Below are 18,078 nucleotides of genomic sequence, written 5' to 3'. Positions count from 1 at the left end.
CAAAGAAAAAATAATCCAATCAAGAAATGGGCAGAAGACGTGAACAGACATCTCTGCAAAGACATCCAGATGGCTTACAGACACATGAAAAAATGCTCCACAGCACTCGGCATCAGGGAAATACCAATCAAAACCACAGTGAGATACCACCTCACACCAGTCAGAATGGCTAAAATTAACAAGTCAGGAAATGACAGATGTTGGAAAGGATGCAGAGAAAAAGGTACCTTCCTACACTGTTGGTAAGAATGCAATTTGGTGCAGCCACTCTGGAAAACAGCATGGAGGTTCCTCAAAAAGTTGAAAATAGAGCTACCCTATGACCCAGCAATTGCACTACTGGGTATTTACCCTAAGGATACAAATGTAGTGATCCGAAGGGGCACATGCACCCAAATATTTATAGCAGTAATGTCCACAATAGCCAAACTATGGAAATAACCTAGATGTCCATCAAAAGATGAATGGATAAAGAAGAAGTGGTATAGGGGTGTGTGTGTGTGTGTATACATATACATATATATATATATATATATATATATATATATATATATATATGAATACTATGCAGTCATCAAAAGAAATGAAATGAAATCTTGCCAATTGCAATGACATTGGTGGAACTAGAGGATATTATGCTGAATGAAATAAGTCAATCAAAGAAAGACAATTATCATATAATCTCCCTGATATGAGGAATTCTAGAGGCAGAGTTGGGGATTTGGGGGGTAGGGAAGGAAAAAATGAAACAAGATGGGATCAGGAGGGAGACAAACCATAAGAGACTCTTAATCTCACAAAACAAACTAAGGGTTGCTACGGGGAGGGGGCTGTGGAGAGGGTGGTTAGGTTATGGACATTGGGGAGGGTATGTGATATGGTGAGCGTGGTGAAGTGTGTAAGCCTGATGATTCACAGACCTGTACCCCTGGAGCAAATAATATATTATACATTAAAATAATTAATGAAAAAAGAAAACCCTTCTTTCTTTTGAACAACTCTCTATTTCAGGAAGCACTGAGTCCACGTGTAGTGTCTTCTCCTTCCTACATGTGCCCTTGGACAAATATAATTAACATCATTTATATTTTCTTTAGTATAAAATAACAATGAAAATAATAAGGTTATTAATAAGAAGGTTATTAGTGGAAACAAACTGGATATACATGAAAGTTCTTTATAGAGATGTAAGGTTCTATTCAAATTCAAACAATTTTTTAAAAGTGGAGGAATGCTCACACTATAAAAGTGTTTTTTTCTTAAAAAATTATTCACCTAAGGGACTAATTTATTTAATACATTTCTTTCGCATTTAAAGTGAAACTACTAACAAAACTCACTTTCTGCCTACTTTTCAAGAACTTGCCTCTTTTAGAAATGTATACTTCTAATTTTGTTAACATACCTTCCTGTAATTTACTGTGATATACTAAAAACTAACCTTTATAATATAGTATCGTAATCTTGCTCATATTCACTCTACCACCTCAGTGTTAAACTTTGTCTTGTCTCAGTATAACACTTCTGGAAGTAACTGCAATGAAATCTGCTGTTCTAGAGAATCATCTTAAATTCCCAATTGACATAAATACTTATAAGAAGTATAAAAATATTCTTAAAGTACAAAAAAAAAACCTTGTTAAGTATTACCTGTCCAGATTATATGTCAAAGTTTTACTAAATGTTTATTGTTGATAAGTGGAAGGACAGCTGAGTTACAGCACCCATGTAAAAGTCTATGTGAAAAATATTCCGTGAAAAAGCAAAACGTATGAAGGCCCTGAAATGGAAATGGTGATGGCGTGTTTAAGTATGGAGGAGACAATTTTACACCTGTATGACAGGGAGAATGGCAAAAAAGGAGACAAAGTTGGAGTAATAAGATAGGCAGGAACCAAATCATGTAAAATCTTGGGATTTCATTGAAAGGGTAGTGAGCAGCAGGGGTTTGGGAGAATCTCACTTATGCTTTAGGAGCCCCTGGCTTCACAGAAAGAATACCATGTAGGTGGGCAAAGACCAGAAGCAAGGATTAGAGACTGTTGAAGTAACCCAGATGAGAGATCATTGTGCTATGGACTAGGGTTTCCACAATGCAGATACTGAGTGGTCTGATTAAAGCTGTATTTTCTGAGTAGAACCAAAAGAAATTGAAATGAATTACAAGGATTACAGAGGAGAAAAGAACAATTATGGATGATGTCTAGGTTTTGAATTTAAGTGACAGGGTGATTTACTAATGCCCACAGAGCTGGTTTGGAGCCAAATTATGTAGAGGTGACAATCAGTTAATTCCTGACTAGGGTATGTTAACATTTCACATATCTGTTAGGCATCTAAAAGAAGTTGAAGAAGTTGTCAGATATAAACGTTGAATATCAGCATTATTTACTTGATCTTTGAAGTTATAGGATATGCAGGACAAGTGGAGCTGTTGTATTTAGAAAAGGGACATTTCTTTGCCATCTTTTACTCTGATATTTGCATTATTTTTGCTCCCATTCCTGGGACAGGTCATGTATGCATACCTATTCCAAAGGGTTACTATTTATTTATTTATTTATTTATTTATTTATTTATTTATTGCTTCTGAGGAACATATTAATTAGCAACAATTCATACTGAACACATTAGGTACAAACCTTATATTTGTTTGACCCTCTACAATGAGCCTCTTATTTATTATATTCTTCTTTAAGTTGAGTCAAAACACTTCTACATTCTCACAGCCTTCTGTTTCCCTTGCTACAGTTTTGGTGTCTGAGTACAAGACTAATAAAAAAAAAATCCTTCCTTATATATAGACTTCTAGATAGCTTTATATAGCTTGTTCCTTATTCCTGGCTTAATTTTGCTTTTTTACACTAGCATATAGCTTATTAATTCAGCAAGAATATACAGGTAATAAATTCTCATAGTTCTGCTTATCTGAAAGTACTTGTATGTCTGAAAATATTTTGTCTTCACTTTTGAATCACAGTTTACAGGACATTTGAAAATTTGCCTAGCATATGAAGATGTTATTTCATTGTATTCCAGTATCTGTTATTTTTTTTTAAGATTTTATTTATTTATTTGACAGAGAGAAATCACAAGTAGATGGAGAGGCAGGCAGAGAGAGAGAGAGGGAAGCAGGCTCTCTGCTGAGCAGAGAGCCCGATGCGGGACTTGATCCCAGGACTCCGAGACCATGACCCGAGCTGAAGGCAGCGGCTTAACCCACTGAGCCACCCAGGCTCCCCCAGTATCTGTTATTGATGAAAAGTCTTCTGTCAACTTTGTCACCCTGTAGGTATTGTTTTTGATCCTTAGTAGCTTTTATGACACCTTCCTCACCACTGATGTTCTGAGTTTCATTCAGACTTTGCTAGGTATGACTTGTTTTTATTTATTCCAGTCTCGTTGAGCTTTATTCAACTTGAGGATTCCTGTAAACTGAGATTTATTCAATTTTCTTAAATGTCAGTCATTTATATAAAATACTGTCTCTTCCCCCGGCTTTCCACTTTTTCAATCCAGAACTCTTTTCATGCATATATGTGAGTTTTTTATTCCATTCTCTACATATTCCAGTATTTTCAGCAAAGCAAAATTATCCTCAATCTCCTTCAATGAATATATTCATTACTCTTCTATGATGAATCCACTATTTAAAAAGCTGCTTGAGTTATTATTTTAATAATTATATTTTAATCTCAAGATGTTTTATTTTTCAAACCTTCCTTTTCACAATTCAAAATGGCCTATTTTTATTGTATGAATTCCACTACATCCTTTTAAAAATCTTTTTGAACATTAAAAAAACTCAATTACTTAAAAAAAATTAAACACTTATTTTAATGTCCTTTGCTGATTGTTCTCTTATCTCTGATTTCCTCGGACGTGCATTCTCCCTTTTATTTTTTGGCATCTGTTAATATCACCCATAAAATGAATTTTTTATATCCATTGTAATTTTAGTCTATGAGCTTATTTTGCTTAGGAGTTCCTGGATTGTGGTGGTACTTTCTTTGTGTAATTTTTTGGCTGCATTTTCTTGAGCTCTGGGAGATTAATTTTCAAATGCTACAATTATACTTAATAAAAATTACATGTAATTTTCTATTGAGAAATTTTCAAAGCCTTCAGTTTTTCTGTGTCTCTTTCTCTACTTGTACATAGATGGTAAGAATTTAGAAAGAGAGCTCCTGACATGTTTTTGGGGAACTATGCCTTCATTGGTAGAATCACCATCTTTGCACGAAACTTCCTGCAAATGCTTTGTTACTCTGGATACAACTACGTTTTCAAGGATGAGGGACTCTAATTTGTAATCTACACTGAACAAAATATATCTATCCTTGTTAATAACATAAATCTATGGTACATGCCAAGCTGAATCCTCTTAACAGTCTATAAAGACATAAAATTTAAAAATGTCTCTTTTCCAGGGTTATATACAGAAAGAGGAAAAAATTTTGATTAATTGAGCTCCTATAATACAACAGGTGTTTTATAAATATTACTATATTTTGTTATCACAAAAGTCCATATTCCCCATTGTGCAGATGAGGGAAATCAGGCTGAAAGATATTTATTTACCCGTGAGCATACAGCTAGAAAACAGAGTGGGATTCATATTCTGGACTGTTCATCCCAGGGACTGCTATTTTTACTAGACCACACAGGTGTTATAAAACATCCTACAGAAAAGTTCCTTATGTTCAGTTTACAATCATTGCTTGGTCTTCACTGATCACCCAGGTCTGCAAGTCAACAGGAAGTAGAATTAGAACTGTCTTCTATTCCTAACTAGGGCAGGGCCTTCAACTTGCTGAATACTTGGAGAAAAATTTACGTGCTTCATCCCAATCCGTTTTCCCTTTTTTGGGGTCTCTAGGATTTTCCTGAGGACCATCGTTTGGAAATACTCTATTCTGCTTTCGTGGGCATTCTTGTCTGGTCCAGGGCTGCCTCATGGTTCCCTCAAAGTTCCAGACCTTGTCTGAGCTTTATTATTGCCATATACAGCTCTGACATAGACATAGTCCCTGAAGTGCACACATTTAAAACTGCTTAGACCATTTTTAAGACTTTATCTCTAAAATACGCAAAATTAATTTCTCATTTTAAACACAACTCTCAAATGTTAAGCACTTTCAAGTACTCCCTGCAATCTGGAATTGTTACTTCTAAGATATGAAAGGCTAACTTAAAATCATTAAGTCCAAATGAAGTCTAGAACTTACATCTAGAGAAGACGAGAAAGGGAAAATTGGAAGAATGAAAGATGAGACAAATAGAGAAGGGGAACAAGGGGGAGGTAAAGAATACTGAAGTTATGATGACCTGTGCTGTATCAGAGCCACTGTGGGATTATTCCAAACATAACTTTTGGTTAAGTTATTCACTTGTGGCTGGCTAGTCTCTAATGGCCTCACTGTATGATAATTGGGAAAGATGACTCTAACTAGGTTGGTGGACATGTGAAATCAGTTTTTCAATATATATTAGTAACCAGTGGAATAAAAAGATACATCTTGTATCTATCTATCTGTCATTTTTTAGGCCTAATAAAAATTCAAAGCCAAATATAATTATAATATTAAATTGATTGTTCTTCATACATACTGATATTACTTCTGTTAGCATGGATACCCAGAGTTCATATAAAAATATATGCCAAGGGCACCTGGGTGTCTCAGTCCTTTAAGCATCTTCCTTTGGCTCAGGTCATGATTTCAGGGTCCTGGGATCAAGCCCCCATTGGCTCTATGCTCAGTGGGATGTCTGCTTCTCCCTCTCCCTCTGCCCATCCCTCTGCCTGTGCTCACACATGCATTCTCTCTTTCTTAGATAGATGATAGATAGATAGATAGATAGATAGATAGATAAAATCTTTTAAAATATATATATTCCCCACTCCAGGAATCTTCTGAAGTTTGGTACTCACCTTCTGAAATTTGGTTCTCTGTATTTAGTTATAAAATCAAGAAGAAACCGTTTATGGGGAAAACACATCTTAACATTTTACTATGACTTTAAAAATTTTATGCTGGTTTACATGTCCTAGGTTTATTTTACCAATCATCATTATGTTTTACAAATATGCATTGAGAGCCCTTTATGTATAAGGATGTAATGACATTTTAAGTAGGTGGTTTGTGGAGATTTTTGATCCTGTGTCCATTTAACTATAAAATGTTAATAACTTACCTTACCCAGGTTGTAAAAAAATCTAATCCTGTATATAGGATGTGTCAAGATATGGGGAAAATTGGAATGGAGAAATTAGTTAGTAGTCAGATAAATCAAAGCAAGGGACTTCTTGAATGATCTATTAAATTCAGTGAAAATATTTTACTTGAACTTTCTTTATGGTTGCCTTAATCTTTCAATTCATTTTGTATCCACAGGCACAGTCTTTCTCTTAGTGTAAGCTGCAGTGATTTATGACATATTATGTTCATAACATCTAATAGAAAGAATAATAGGCTGAAATGTGCAATCAGCTGGAATAGAACTTCAAATGTAATATAGTCTCAATATATTATATTACTTCTTCCAACTTCTCAGGATATTCAGCTGTTATTAAATCTTAGGGTCCTGAATTTCATCAAAAACAGTGTATTCATGGATTTTTCTAATGTTTTGTAAAAAGAAGTGACAATAATTTGTTGTATATTTTCTCTTGGTTAATAAGCAGCATAACAAAATTATATGCTTATAAAATAAAGCTATGGTATCTAAGGCATATTTTTAAAATACTCCATATTAAATAGACTCAACAATATCACACAAGAAATTCCACAAAGTCCCATCTGAAGATTGAAACAAATGAAACTGTCATTTACATAGGTCAAAAATGATTGAGTATCTGTTGGTTTCATATAATTCAACATAACATATTAAGAAATCCTTATTTTCCAGCCTTAACGTATTTGTTTTGTGAGAAGCACTATTTTTGCATAATTACATAGCAGTAACCATTCCTCTTCACTTTATGATATCTCAGAATAGGAACAAAAAATGTAGTTGTTAGAAAAAATCCTATGGGTTTATACCCTATTACAAATAGAGAGCTAGGAAGAACAAATTTATGATTATGAATTGCCTTTTTAAGGAGAAAAATCACCAAATATCCATCCAGTTGTTTGAAAAACAGTTGTTCCTTTTCCCTTCAGCTTATAATATTTCATTGGTCACAGTATTTGATATTTTTCAATCTGCTATCAGTTATAAACTATCTTACTAGGCATCCACTTCTAAAAAGCCTTTTAACCCATTAAGTAGCCAAGCCAGGTACGAGGACTAAACTACTATTCTAAGTCAATAAGATAAGGTTCTTATGCAAGGAGATATAAGAAGATGTCTCACAAAGATTTATTATTTACCATGTATACATTTAAAAAGTAAAATTAGCATGGGATGGTCTCAGGAAAGCAATATGTATTTTTGGATTTGACACTGAAATAATGTAAATGTATGATCAATTGACAAATTCACATTGCCAATGTTATGAAAAAAATGATGTGGCAAAACAAATTAAGATGCAGTCTTCATTTCTGATAAAGGGCCTGTTCCCTATGTGCTGTTAATTTATTGTGCTTTTAATCTGAAAAACTAATCACTAGTGTTGCAGAAGCCAAAAGGAGGGGAAACTGCTCACTTTCAGAATGCTATTAGAAGCCTGAAATTGCACCCAAGTTTTATTTTTTTGTTTTTGTTTTTGTTTTGGGGTTTTTGTTTTGTTTTGTTTTGTTTTGTTTTTTCATTTGTTAGTAGGCCTCTCTTATTAGGTAGTAGTTGCAAACACATACATGGGTTTGCCAATAACAACTCACAATTTGTGCAAAGTTGAGTCTTCGAAACTGAGCAAATTTGCTCTCAATTTCCCGCCAGCGCTTGCTGAGCTGAATCTGAGTTGGCTCCACTGCCACTGCGGCCCCATCCTCAGACAAGCCCTCAGCTTGCCTACGCACTGCATTCAGCTCCTCTTTCTTCTTCTGCAATTCACGATCAATTTCCTATTGAGCAAAATCAATACAGGGCCCAGGGCAGTTAGCTAACCACATCAACCAACCTGCAAGCAGCACATACTTCTCTCAGAAATTTCAAAGGCTGTTGTCATTTTATTGTCATGTTCCGTAATTTACAAATATGGAAGCCATCACGGTCATCTTCACCAAGAATCCAAATGCTATTTTCAGTTATCTTTCATATGCTCAGTTTTAGATATTCTAATTAAGAACATATTTAAATTCATCTAACATTTTTCTTTCTTTTCAATTCCTCTGGTGTTTTGGGGGCTGACCCAAATTGGACTGACTACTCATTTTTCTTAGGGACCATCCACAGAAATTATAATTTAGAGGACACGTGGTTATTTACTTTCATTTTAAAGTTTTGAGGAACTCAACAGAGAATGAAGCAAAATAAAAAGTGTAAAATAATAACAGAAAAAACATCTCTGGACAATATGCAAATCAATCTATAGAGATTTGACACTGATGTGTGAAGATGCTCTGATGAAATGAATGTGCTAACATGAGAAAGAAGTCGTCCATATACCGATAAGTCATTTGTTCATCTGGAACAAAGATACACAAAATCAATTACAATTTTACCAGGAAACATATGACATTTTTTTTTAAATTTCTTTTCAGCGTAACAGTATTCATTGTTTTTGCACCACACCCAGTGCTCCATGCAATCCGTGCCCTCCCCAATACCCACCACCTGGCTCCCCAACCTCCCACCCCCCGCCCCTTCAAACCCCTCAGGTTGTTTAATTCATTTTACACTGTCTAAAAATAAAACATTTTATTCATCCCACATTATGTCAGTTTAAAAAACACTTAATACAATAAATTTACCAAAATAAAACACAATACAAGGAAATGAAGCAAATCAGAGAGAACACTAAAAGAGAGAGGCAATAACATCAACAATTTTAAATATGATCCACACATGTTAAGGCAGAGAAATTTAACTATAGCAATAAAATCTAGTAGTGACATTCTAAAACAACATTACCTTTATTTTCCTTTCATCTCTGGGTTCAGGTAGGCTGGATAATTTTTTTTCAATGTCATCCAAGCATTTCAGGAGATCATCAGCCTGCCTCTTGTACTGATACCACTGGTGAGAAATTTCTAGAGCCTTTTTTCTTCTTTGAGACCTCAAATCCTGTTCATGGTGCAGATATTATTAAAATATCAATATATATATATAGAGAGAGAGAGAAAGAGAGAGAGAGAAAGAGAGAGTACACTTCTGGCTGTAGTTATTCACAAATAATGAACCCCTCATCTTCTTGTACCGCTTCACTTAAATTCACATTTAAGTGCTAAATATACAAACAGATGATGAAATTAGGTATTTTTGTGGCAGGACCTATTCACACAAAGCTAAGGAAACTGGACAACTCACTTAAAGTATTTTCTCCTGGCATGTTCAAATTTGTTCAGGAATCTTGTCATATTTAATTGACTAAACGAGTCAACTAAATTATTGTGTAGTCTACATGAAATAGTTTAGTATACGAATATACCTGTATTAACCAAAGACTTGCACAAATTTAATGAATTTGTACTTGACTTTTAAAATAGATACAGATTTTAAAATTTGTATCTTCAGCCCTGGGTTCATCAAAAAATTTTAAGTTTACATAATCAAGCAACTACATTCATGGTTTTAGCCATCCCTGTAAAATTTTCATAGGCCATGAATATTTTGTGAATAGAAACATATGATCATCTTAGTTATCATATGAATTGTTTTGAGACATATACATAGAAGTGTGAAAGATATATATCTGTGAATGTACATGAAAATGACAACTATTATAAAAATGCTCTTTCTTTTCAGGCTTCCATTGCCAACTTTTTCTTATTATATCAAATTGTGTTCCAAATGCAAAATGATGAATTAGTTTAAAAAGAAAACGGAAGTGCATAGTTTCCAATCGACGTGATGAGATAAATAAGGGCAACTGCTTAATAAATCAACAAAGGGTGGAAATTAATCATCTTGCTCCTTACAAGCACACCCAGTGTCTTCCCCGATCAATAGAATTTGTTGTAATGCCATTTTATGATAACACAAGGGAATATAAGAGCTCAGAATACAGCTTTCACTTCTTCAGAACAGTAGTAATTAGGGTTTCATGTACAGATTTAACTGGAGCAAAAGAAAAGAATGAGTATCAAAGAATGGCTGAAATAGTCATTGCTCTGGAAAAGTTCTGACCTTCTTTGAAATATTTCATAAGGACTGGAACTGGAGCCACTTGGCAGGGTTACTAACATAACTAATATGTTACTGAATTTGGTGGTGTAGATTAGTTTGGCAAGTGGAGTAGATTTTCATAATCACTTTTAACACTTATTTGCAAGACTGATCTAAATTTCATTCTCCATTTTGTTCAAAATCAAAGATGTAAAATTTACTGCAGTTTACATTTTTAGTTGAATTTCTAAACCTCCTGTGGAGGTAATACATGCCTGGGATGAGCCAGATGGAATGCTGCTTTTTTCAAAGGTACTAGGGTAAAGCCACGTGAATGAGCCCTGAGCCATGTCTTATTCGTGACACAAGTCACATCTTTGCCAAGAGAAAGGGCTTGTGGTCATAAAATCTCAAACCCCTTTCATTCCCTAAGCACAAGGTGATGCGTAATGTGTGAAGATATTTAGAGACATTATATAGATTTCTTTAGAGAGATGCCAGATAACCATTAAACACTGCTGTTCAGTAGGACACATATCATCATATGGCCACTATAGATGCTTCAGAAAGCCTAGTCACAGTTGGAAGTGTGTGAATTACACAGATTTCTGATTTTCTCAGCGCATTACGGCTTGCTCTTGCACTCCCTCAAGGAAGAGGCCTTTTCTATTTACTGTATTTATCAGCAGTTACCATCAGAACACCTACTGGCCAATTAGACTTTTCTTGTGGATTCCTTGCAGGCACATTATTGTGTAATTACATTCTCAGCAGTGTTTATTTGGTTGTCTGACTATATGGGGAAAGGTTTTATACTCTTATTTGCATATTGAAAGAAGACTTCAACCACCTAGTACGTAGATCTACCCACATAACTACATAGCTCTACAAGAGTGATTTACAATGAAAGGCTTGGCAATTAACAGTATTAGAAAATCAGCCATGCATGCCAATAGGGAACATTGAAAAGCACATTAAAAAACACAAGTTATTTCACAAAACTCTACATAAGTCCAGTGTCATGTCAAGAAATTCCCAAATATTTTTATAGTAAAGCCAACACTACTCTGTCCTTCCTGCACACATCCAGATGAGTCACATGAGTGTTTGAGGCTATCCACTACTGCTGGTTAATACGAGACTACCAGTTCTTCTTCAAGGACATTATTTTTGAGAATTCCTGTATAAATGAATTTAGACACTGTAGACGATTAGTTAGTTGCAAAGAGTGACTCTCTTAAAGGCAAAATGAAGTTAAATGAAAAAAAAATTAAGTAGAATCTCAGGTCTTATTAAACAAATACTAGATTACAAAAAAACTGGACCTATTTTACATAATTTCAATCAAATATAGGCAGCAGAAAACCCACAAAAATATGAATTGGTTATTCTGGCAGTTAAACAGGTCTTTTAAGACAAACGTAAAAATAATATAAAAATAAGCTACATTAGAAAATTAAATGTATAAACACTATGAATAATGTACTGTAATATTTCCCAAACACTACTCAGAAAAATTTGTCTCAGGCAAAAAACACATTTTCTTTTAAGTAACACTTCTTTCAAAATCAAAGACACCACTCAAAAATGTTAAATAAAGCACATACACTGAACAGGAAGAAAAATATATTTTTTGGTGACTAAGATTCTTAAGCAGATTTTATTTATGCACAATATATTTTATCCTACATAAGAAAAAAAACCCACAGGCAAGGTATATTATAATTTTAGCTCTAATACCTTGAGAGCATTATGTTTTGTCTGTAACAGCTGTTGTTTTATCTTTATTTCCTCTCGCTTTCTCTCATCTGTGATTCTTTGTTGTAAGTTGTCTCCTCTTTGCAACAATTCTTTTACAGTACCCTCATTGTCTTCACTCTGATTAAAAACAACAAGTACAGTCTTCATTTTGGTTTTTAAAAAGCTGTACATCGTTAACAAGAGATAATAAAACATGTCATTTAAACACACACAAAAATCCAATTTAAGACTTGCCAGGAAAGTTATTCTAAGATACTGTGCTCATAGTTTTGCTTTCGTATGGTTTACTTGAGCTTTGAAAAGAGAGATTTAGGAAGGATGCCAACCAGCTCAAAAGGGTACACCTGGTAGTGGGCGATATGTAGGAAGATAGGATTGTAAGGTAGTTCGTCATTTCACACAAGGCACCAATTGGTGTGAAGCATTCTTCTGGCTTTGATTTTTGGTAGGTTTCCAGAAATTAAAGTTTGGAAATCTGAACTAAATGTGTCATCTATAATGTCAACCAACCCATGCAGAAATATGGATGTGGACAAGTGTCAGATGGCTACGATTCTTAACGTTTTAACACACTCACTCTTAAGTGAACATATTTTAAATGTACACTTATTTCAAATCATCTACTTTAAATAATCTCTATGTCCAAATTAGGACAAATTTTAGGGCATTAGTAAAAAATGATGTAGTCAATGGCTACTGAATATTGCAAGTAATTTAAAAAAATATACCATACATGCATGTTGTTTTTAAATAAATGCAATCCAGTAAGTATTAAAATATAGATCAGGAAAATTCTTTGAAAATGTTTTTCACTGCACATTTAGTTTTTAAACTCCAAGAATAATATTTTCATTCACTTCAAAAGAAAACTATTTGAATAAATGCCCATCTAATATGGTAGCATATGTGACCATGTGGTTTTTCACTTCAAGCTTCCTATCTTTCTTTCAACTGAGTGTATGAAAACTTTCTTTTGAGGAGGCTCAACTTGAATGGTACAAGGTACTCTGATGACTTAAGAATAACAAATATGAAAAGTCACATATATGTGTATTGTGTACAATCATCCATAGTACTCAGATGCTACCTATCTAAATCGGCAGTCCATATTTAAACTGCTACACGCAACTGAAGAAGTATTTATTTTTTTCAGAGGAATGACATTTTATCTGAGATTTGTCAATTATTAGTGTAATAAAATAATATAACGCAGACATATGTTTATAATCTATGAAAGACCTTACTTATTTTAAAAAGTCTTTCCCTTTTAGTCTTTCCTTTGCTGGGGCTGAGGACAAAACAAATAAACAACATCAGCAAAACCCACTTCATTTCTTCCCCCCAAGCAGGTAAGTGTTAGCCATAGGGCAGAGTTGGTGAACAGCCCAAGAGGTAAAGAGTACTCTTTTTCACTTCAGTGCCCTCTGTTTTCTTCTTTGACATGAAGGAGAGGTAGTTTTACCTCAGCATCTTGGAAAGCCTCTTCTCGACTTTCTTTCACTGAGCTGAGTTGGCAAGGCCACCAAACCCCATACACGGGGAGTACTGACTCAGGCAGCTCTAGAAGTCAGAACTGTTACCAATGCGAACTAAGATTGGTGGAAAATAGTTTTCCTATTGTTTCACATGCCAACTATCTAAAATTCATATATTGCCTTTTAATGCCATTTAAAAGCATTGTCTCAGAAGTTCCTAACATTGATACATGTCTGGGAAATCTCAAGCATGATATATGTAGAGGTCAAGAAGGCCATATTGGTGATGGCTGTGGAGAGGGAAAAGGAATTTGTGACCAGGATGTGGAAGGAGAAAAATGTCAGTGAAAAGAGGTGTGATGCACAAATATTCAAGCCAGAGAGAAATGTAACAGACATTTTGAAATTAATCAGGGTTGAAGGAGAATGTTATGAGTTTGGGAACAGCCCACATGGTTATATTTCTTTACTCCCATGAAATAAGCAGCATGGATTTATAAACATTTTAGACATCTATTGTACTATTTAATCAACTTTTTGTGAAAACCACTTTGTGGTAAACTTTAATAAGTAATTTTTGTATTGTGTCTAATACCCCTCCTCTGAAATAGACATTCTACTACCAAAATCATGACTGACAGAAACATCATCCATCCTTGATGGCTGAGTTTCTTACTAAATTTCCAGTTTATTTTTTAATTTAACTCTTTTCCCCCCATTACATTTTGTCCTCTGAGTTTGAAAATAGTATAGGTCAGAGAAAAACTGTGGAACTACTTACTAGGATCTGCAAGTGCTCCCATGTGACCATACCATAGTAATTTGGCATCCATAATAAATGTTCAACCAGAATACTTTGCATTTGTAATAAATTATTAGAATCACGAAATGTGCAAGATTTGCAATGAGAACTTAGTTGGAGACTTGAGTTATCTAATTTCTTTCCAAATATTTATTCATTTCCATTCCTAGTTCATTCACACTTTTATCACAACCAATTTACCATATCTTTATTGAAGTCTTCCTCTTTCAGATTCACCCCCTGCTGAATTTCAGCCTCCAGTGGTTCAAGCAATTTTTGTATATCTGAGTTAAACTGCTCCAATTCCTTCAAAGGAATGGAGGCCTAAAAAAAAAGATAGTGCTAATTTAAATCAAAATTACTTTTTATTAGAAACATAAACCCCAAAAATTACATTTGTTCAACCTCCTGTTGCTAAAATAATGGCATGCATTATGTTCTCATATTATATTTTATGAAAGCTTTGAAATACAACTGGGAAAGTACCTGAGGATGCAAATAAAGACAAACATTTAACATCATCAGAGCTGAGCATACATACAAGATAATGCAATTCATCATTCTCTTTTTTCAACAGAAGTTCATTTCCATATATTTGAGCTAATTGTTAATATTCTAAAGTTGAATTTGATCTTATTTAAAATATTCTGATATAAGTACCATTTGTGTAAATGTTTCTTATCAGAAATTGCCTCATTCATCAAGTAACAGTAACCTCATAAAGAAAAGCAGAAATGTCTCCTTACCCTCAGAAAAACTATATGGCAATCTGCTCCAATATTTTAAATGACATTTTCAACATGGAAAATTTGATAGGCATGCTCTCATAAGACAAACAATGCCATGAGCTTGCCTTAGGACTACTTTCTTTGATAGCACAAAAAAATTCAAATGAATGAACCCAGAACGTTTCACACAAAAATCTGAATATTTATTTTCCAACTTCATAAACATAACAGTTTCTTTGATTTTGAAATTTGTAATGACTGTAGTCTCAAACATTTTTAAAACCCTTTTTTCTAAAGAAACGACTTGAAGAGGAGTGATGATTAAAAATACATTGGAAATCAAATATATATATTCAAAGGAGTAGGTAAGATTTAATTATCAAAGTTCAAACAGTTAATAAAATAAATGTGCTATTGATCTTTACCCTGTATCCAATTTCTTTGCATTAAAACACTAAAACATATTTTATATGCGATAGCTTCTGAAAACTCATAGATGACATATAGAAATCATATTTTCTTACAGAGCTAAACATTTGCCCATTTGTAAAACCAATTCAGGAATGACCCCCGGTGTCTTATACCAGGACAACGGCATGCATCAGGACTGGTCCCCATCTACTGTTCCCCATCACATTCCCAGTAATAATCTTACTCTTTCTTTATTGACTGGCATCTCCTAGAGGACAATAAAGATAAGTGTTCAAGGAAAAACCAAATATCTACTCATGAAGAAGTGAATAATCAAATCCTATTCACAAGAACATGATTCGTGCACACAACATGAATAGACACTTATCTGTTAGGCACTTTTACACACACCAGGAAGGATTTATGGGTTCTTTTTAAAAAGTGACTTATTTTCAGTATTATTTTTAAATCCTAATGAACATTTGCAATTTGAAATGTCATAGTTAGTTCTTGAACCAGTATAGAATGGGAGTATTATAGATATGCTTATGGGATGTTTCTACGCCATATTGTAAACATACCTTTACACTTTTAAAACATATTTCTGAGAAGTATTATAAAAGCAAAAAGATGAACTTTTCAAATCATAACTAAACAATATGAATTTGATATTATTGAATTGTACACATTTGCTAATACTTAATTAGAGCAAATGCATTGTTCTACATAATTATGTGAAAATACAATGATAGGTATTTTAAAAATAACTTTTATTGAGTGTTTGGGTGTCAAAATAACAAGGGCCCATTTGCAGGCAGATTTATCTATTTTACTTGTATGCATGCTCCCTCTCTAGCTCACCCTATCTCCCCATAATCAAATATAGGGAGTAGTTTCAAAGGCTGAGAACTTGGGCCTCCGTGCATCTTTCTCAATACTCCTTGCCTGATGTATTGTATTACCTTCCCAAATTTAACTCTAACTTTCAAATTATCTCCCAGATATTCATCTTCGGCTGAATTTTTGAATTCAACTTAGACTCTCCAATAGCCACCTGATTCTCACTTAGAGTTCAACATGTCTAGAAATGAGCTCATTATCTTCCTCCCCACCTGCTTGGCACACCAGCTTCCCCAGTTTTGAATAGAAGACCATTCATCCAGGCTTAAAATGTGAGTCATATCATTTTCAACACTTCACTCTAATATCTAATCAAGTCAAATCATTGTGAATTCATTCACCTTGATCAACTTGCTTTCTATTCCCAGAGATACCACCTTTGTAGTCCTTACACAGGAGTTAAGGCAATAAACTCCTTACGAGGTTATAATCTCCTTCTCACATGACCAGTTCCATCCTATGCACAATGATCAGGTCAATATATTCCAAAATATGGCTTTCATTAAGGTATTTCTCTATTCAAGAAGTACAAGTAGAATCAAGTCTAAACTCTAACATGATAGTTAAGGCTTTCCCTAATATTGCCCCAAGGACCTTTCTAGACTTATTTAAGTGCTCTTAGTATCAACCTTTCTTACAGACCTATTGGTGAACTCTGGGTACTTCCCTGATTTTTGGTCCTTAGAATGTTTTGTTGTTGTTGTTGTTGTTATTGTTGTTTGTTTTTTTAATCTTCTGGTGAAGAGCCTAAGCTCCTGCATGAGAATGTCAAGATTGAATCTGGGCTCCACCATTTAGTAGCTGGGGAATCTTGGACAAGTTATGTGTCCTTGAGCTCCAGTTTCTTTATTTGTAACATGAAAATAAGAAAGATCTCTATCTCACAGGGCTGTTAGGAGGATCAAATGTAGTTAGAACATTGTCTGAGACACAATAAATGCTCAGTAAATATAGGTTATCATTTTCTCCCTAAATCCTATGTATCCATATGACATATGATAAATGCTCGACAAGTATTGACTCAAAATCGTACCCATCTATTGACTCCATTAAAAGATCTTCTTTTGAAAACATAGGGCTTATGAAGGATAAAATAAATGCTTGTTGACTGAGTATTTCTATTTACCAAGGTAACTGACAAAATCTTTAAATTCCAAAGGTGAGCATGGAGAAACTGAGACTTAGTTTGGTAACACTGTATCATTCTGAACAACAAAATTTGTTGATTAATTAATCTAGATCATTGCAGAGGGTAGTTTCAAAGAGAATGCCAAAGTGTTTTATATTTGTTATTCTCTGTGCAGTATTTTCATCAGGAATTATTTGGACACAAAAAGCATGCACAAAGACATGCAATGAGAAGGATGAGTTCCATGAACACCCCATGAAGATAAGGAATTTGTCGATCTTGTTCAACCTAGAGTCATTCCTGGTACATAGAAGGCTCTCATAAATAAATACTGCCCAACAAACTAAGTAAATGAATGACCAATCATGGGGTAGTAGAATAAACAATTCAAGGAGATCTTGAATGGTCTGGAATTTTAAATAACCCAATTTTTGTTGTATAAAATCAGAAAGACCTGATTAGTCAAATGCTAGTAATAATGATGCCATAAAGTACAAAAACAATATAAGCAGATACAAATAGCTTTTAGGAAATACTACTACAAAATGAATTAGTAATCAATCAAACAAGATAATGCAAACTTAGATTTTATTAGTAGTATATGTAGGGTCTGGATTTCCTGATCAAAGATTGCCCTCCATTTATTAAAAATGCCATTATACA

At 34.1% G+C, this 18,078-nt stretch overlaps 1 protein-coding gene across 1 annotated transcript in view; it reads right to left on the bottom strand.

Moving 5' to 3' along the window:
• Positions 1-18,078, bottom strand: part of DMD (dystrophin) — a 2,004,585-nt gene that overhangs the window by 1,117,028 nt on the left and 869,479 nt on the right. The window contains exons 38-41 of the mRNA XM_082716529.1: positions 14,449-14,571; positions 11,950-12,087; positions 9,016-9,168; positions 7,824-8,006 (exon numbers count right to left, since the gene is read on the bottom strand). Coding sequence (XP_082572655.1) covers positions 7,824-8,006; positions 9,016-9,168; positions 11,950-12,087; positions 14,449-14,571 — 597 coding nt within the window. The remainder of the gene's footprint in view (positions 1-7,823; positions 8,007-9,015; positions 9,169-11,949; positions 12,088-14,448; positions 14,572-18,078) is intronic.

This window comes from Mustela nivalis (genome assembly GCF_964662115.1).
Source record: "Mustela nivalis genome assembly, chromosome: X".
NCBI lineage: Eukaryota > Metazoa > Chordata > Mammalia > Carnivora > Mustelidae > Mustela > Mustela nivalis.
This window is presented reverse-complemented; position numbering and strand designations above follow the sequence as displayed.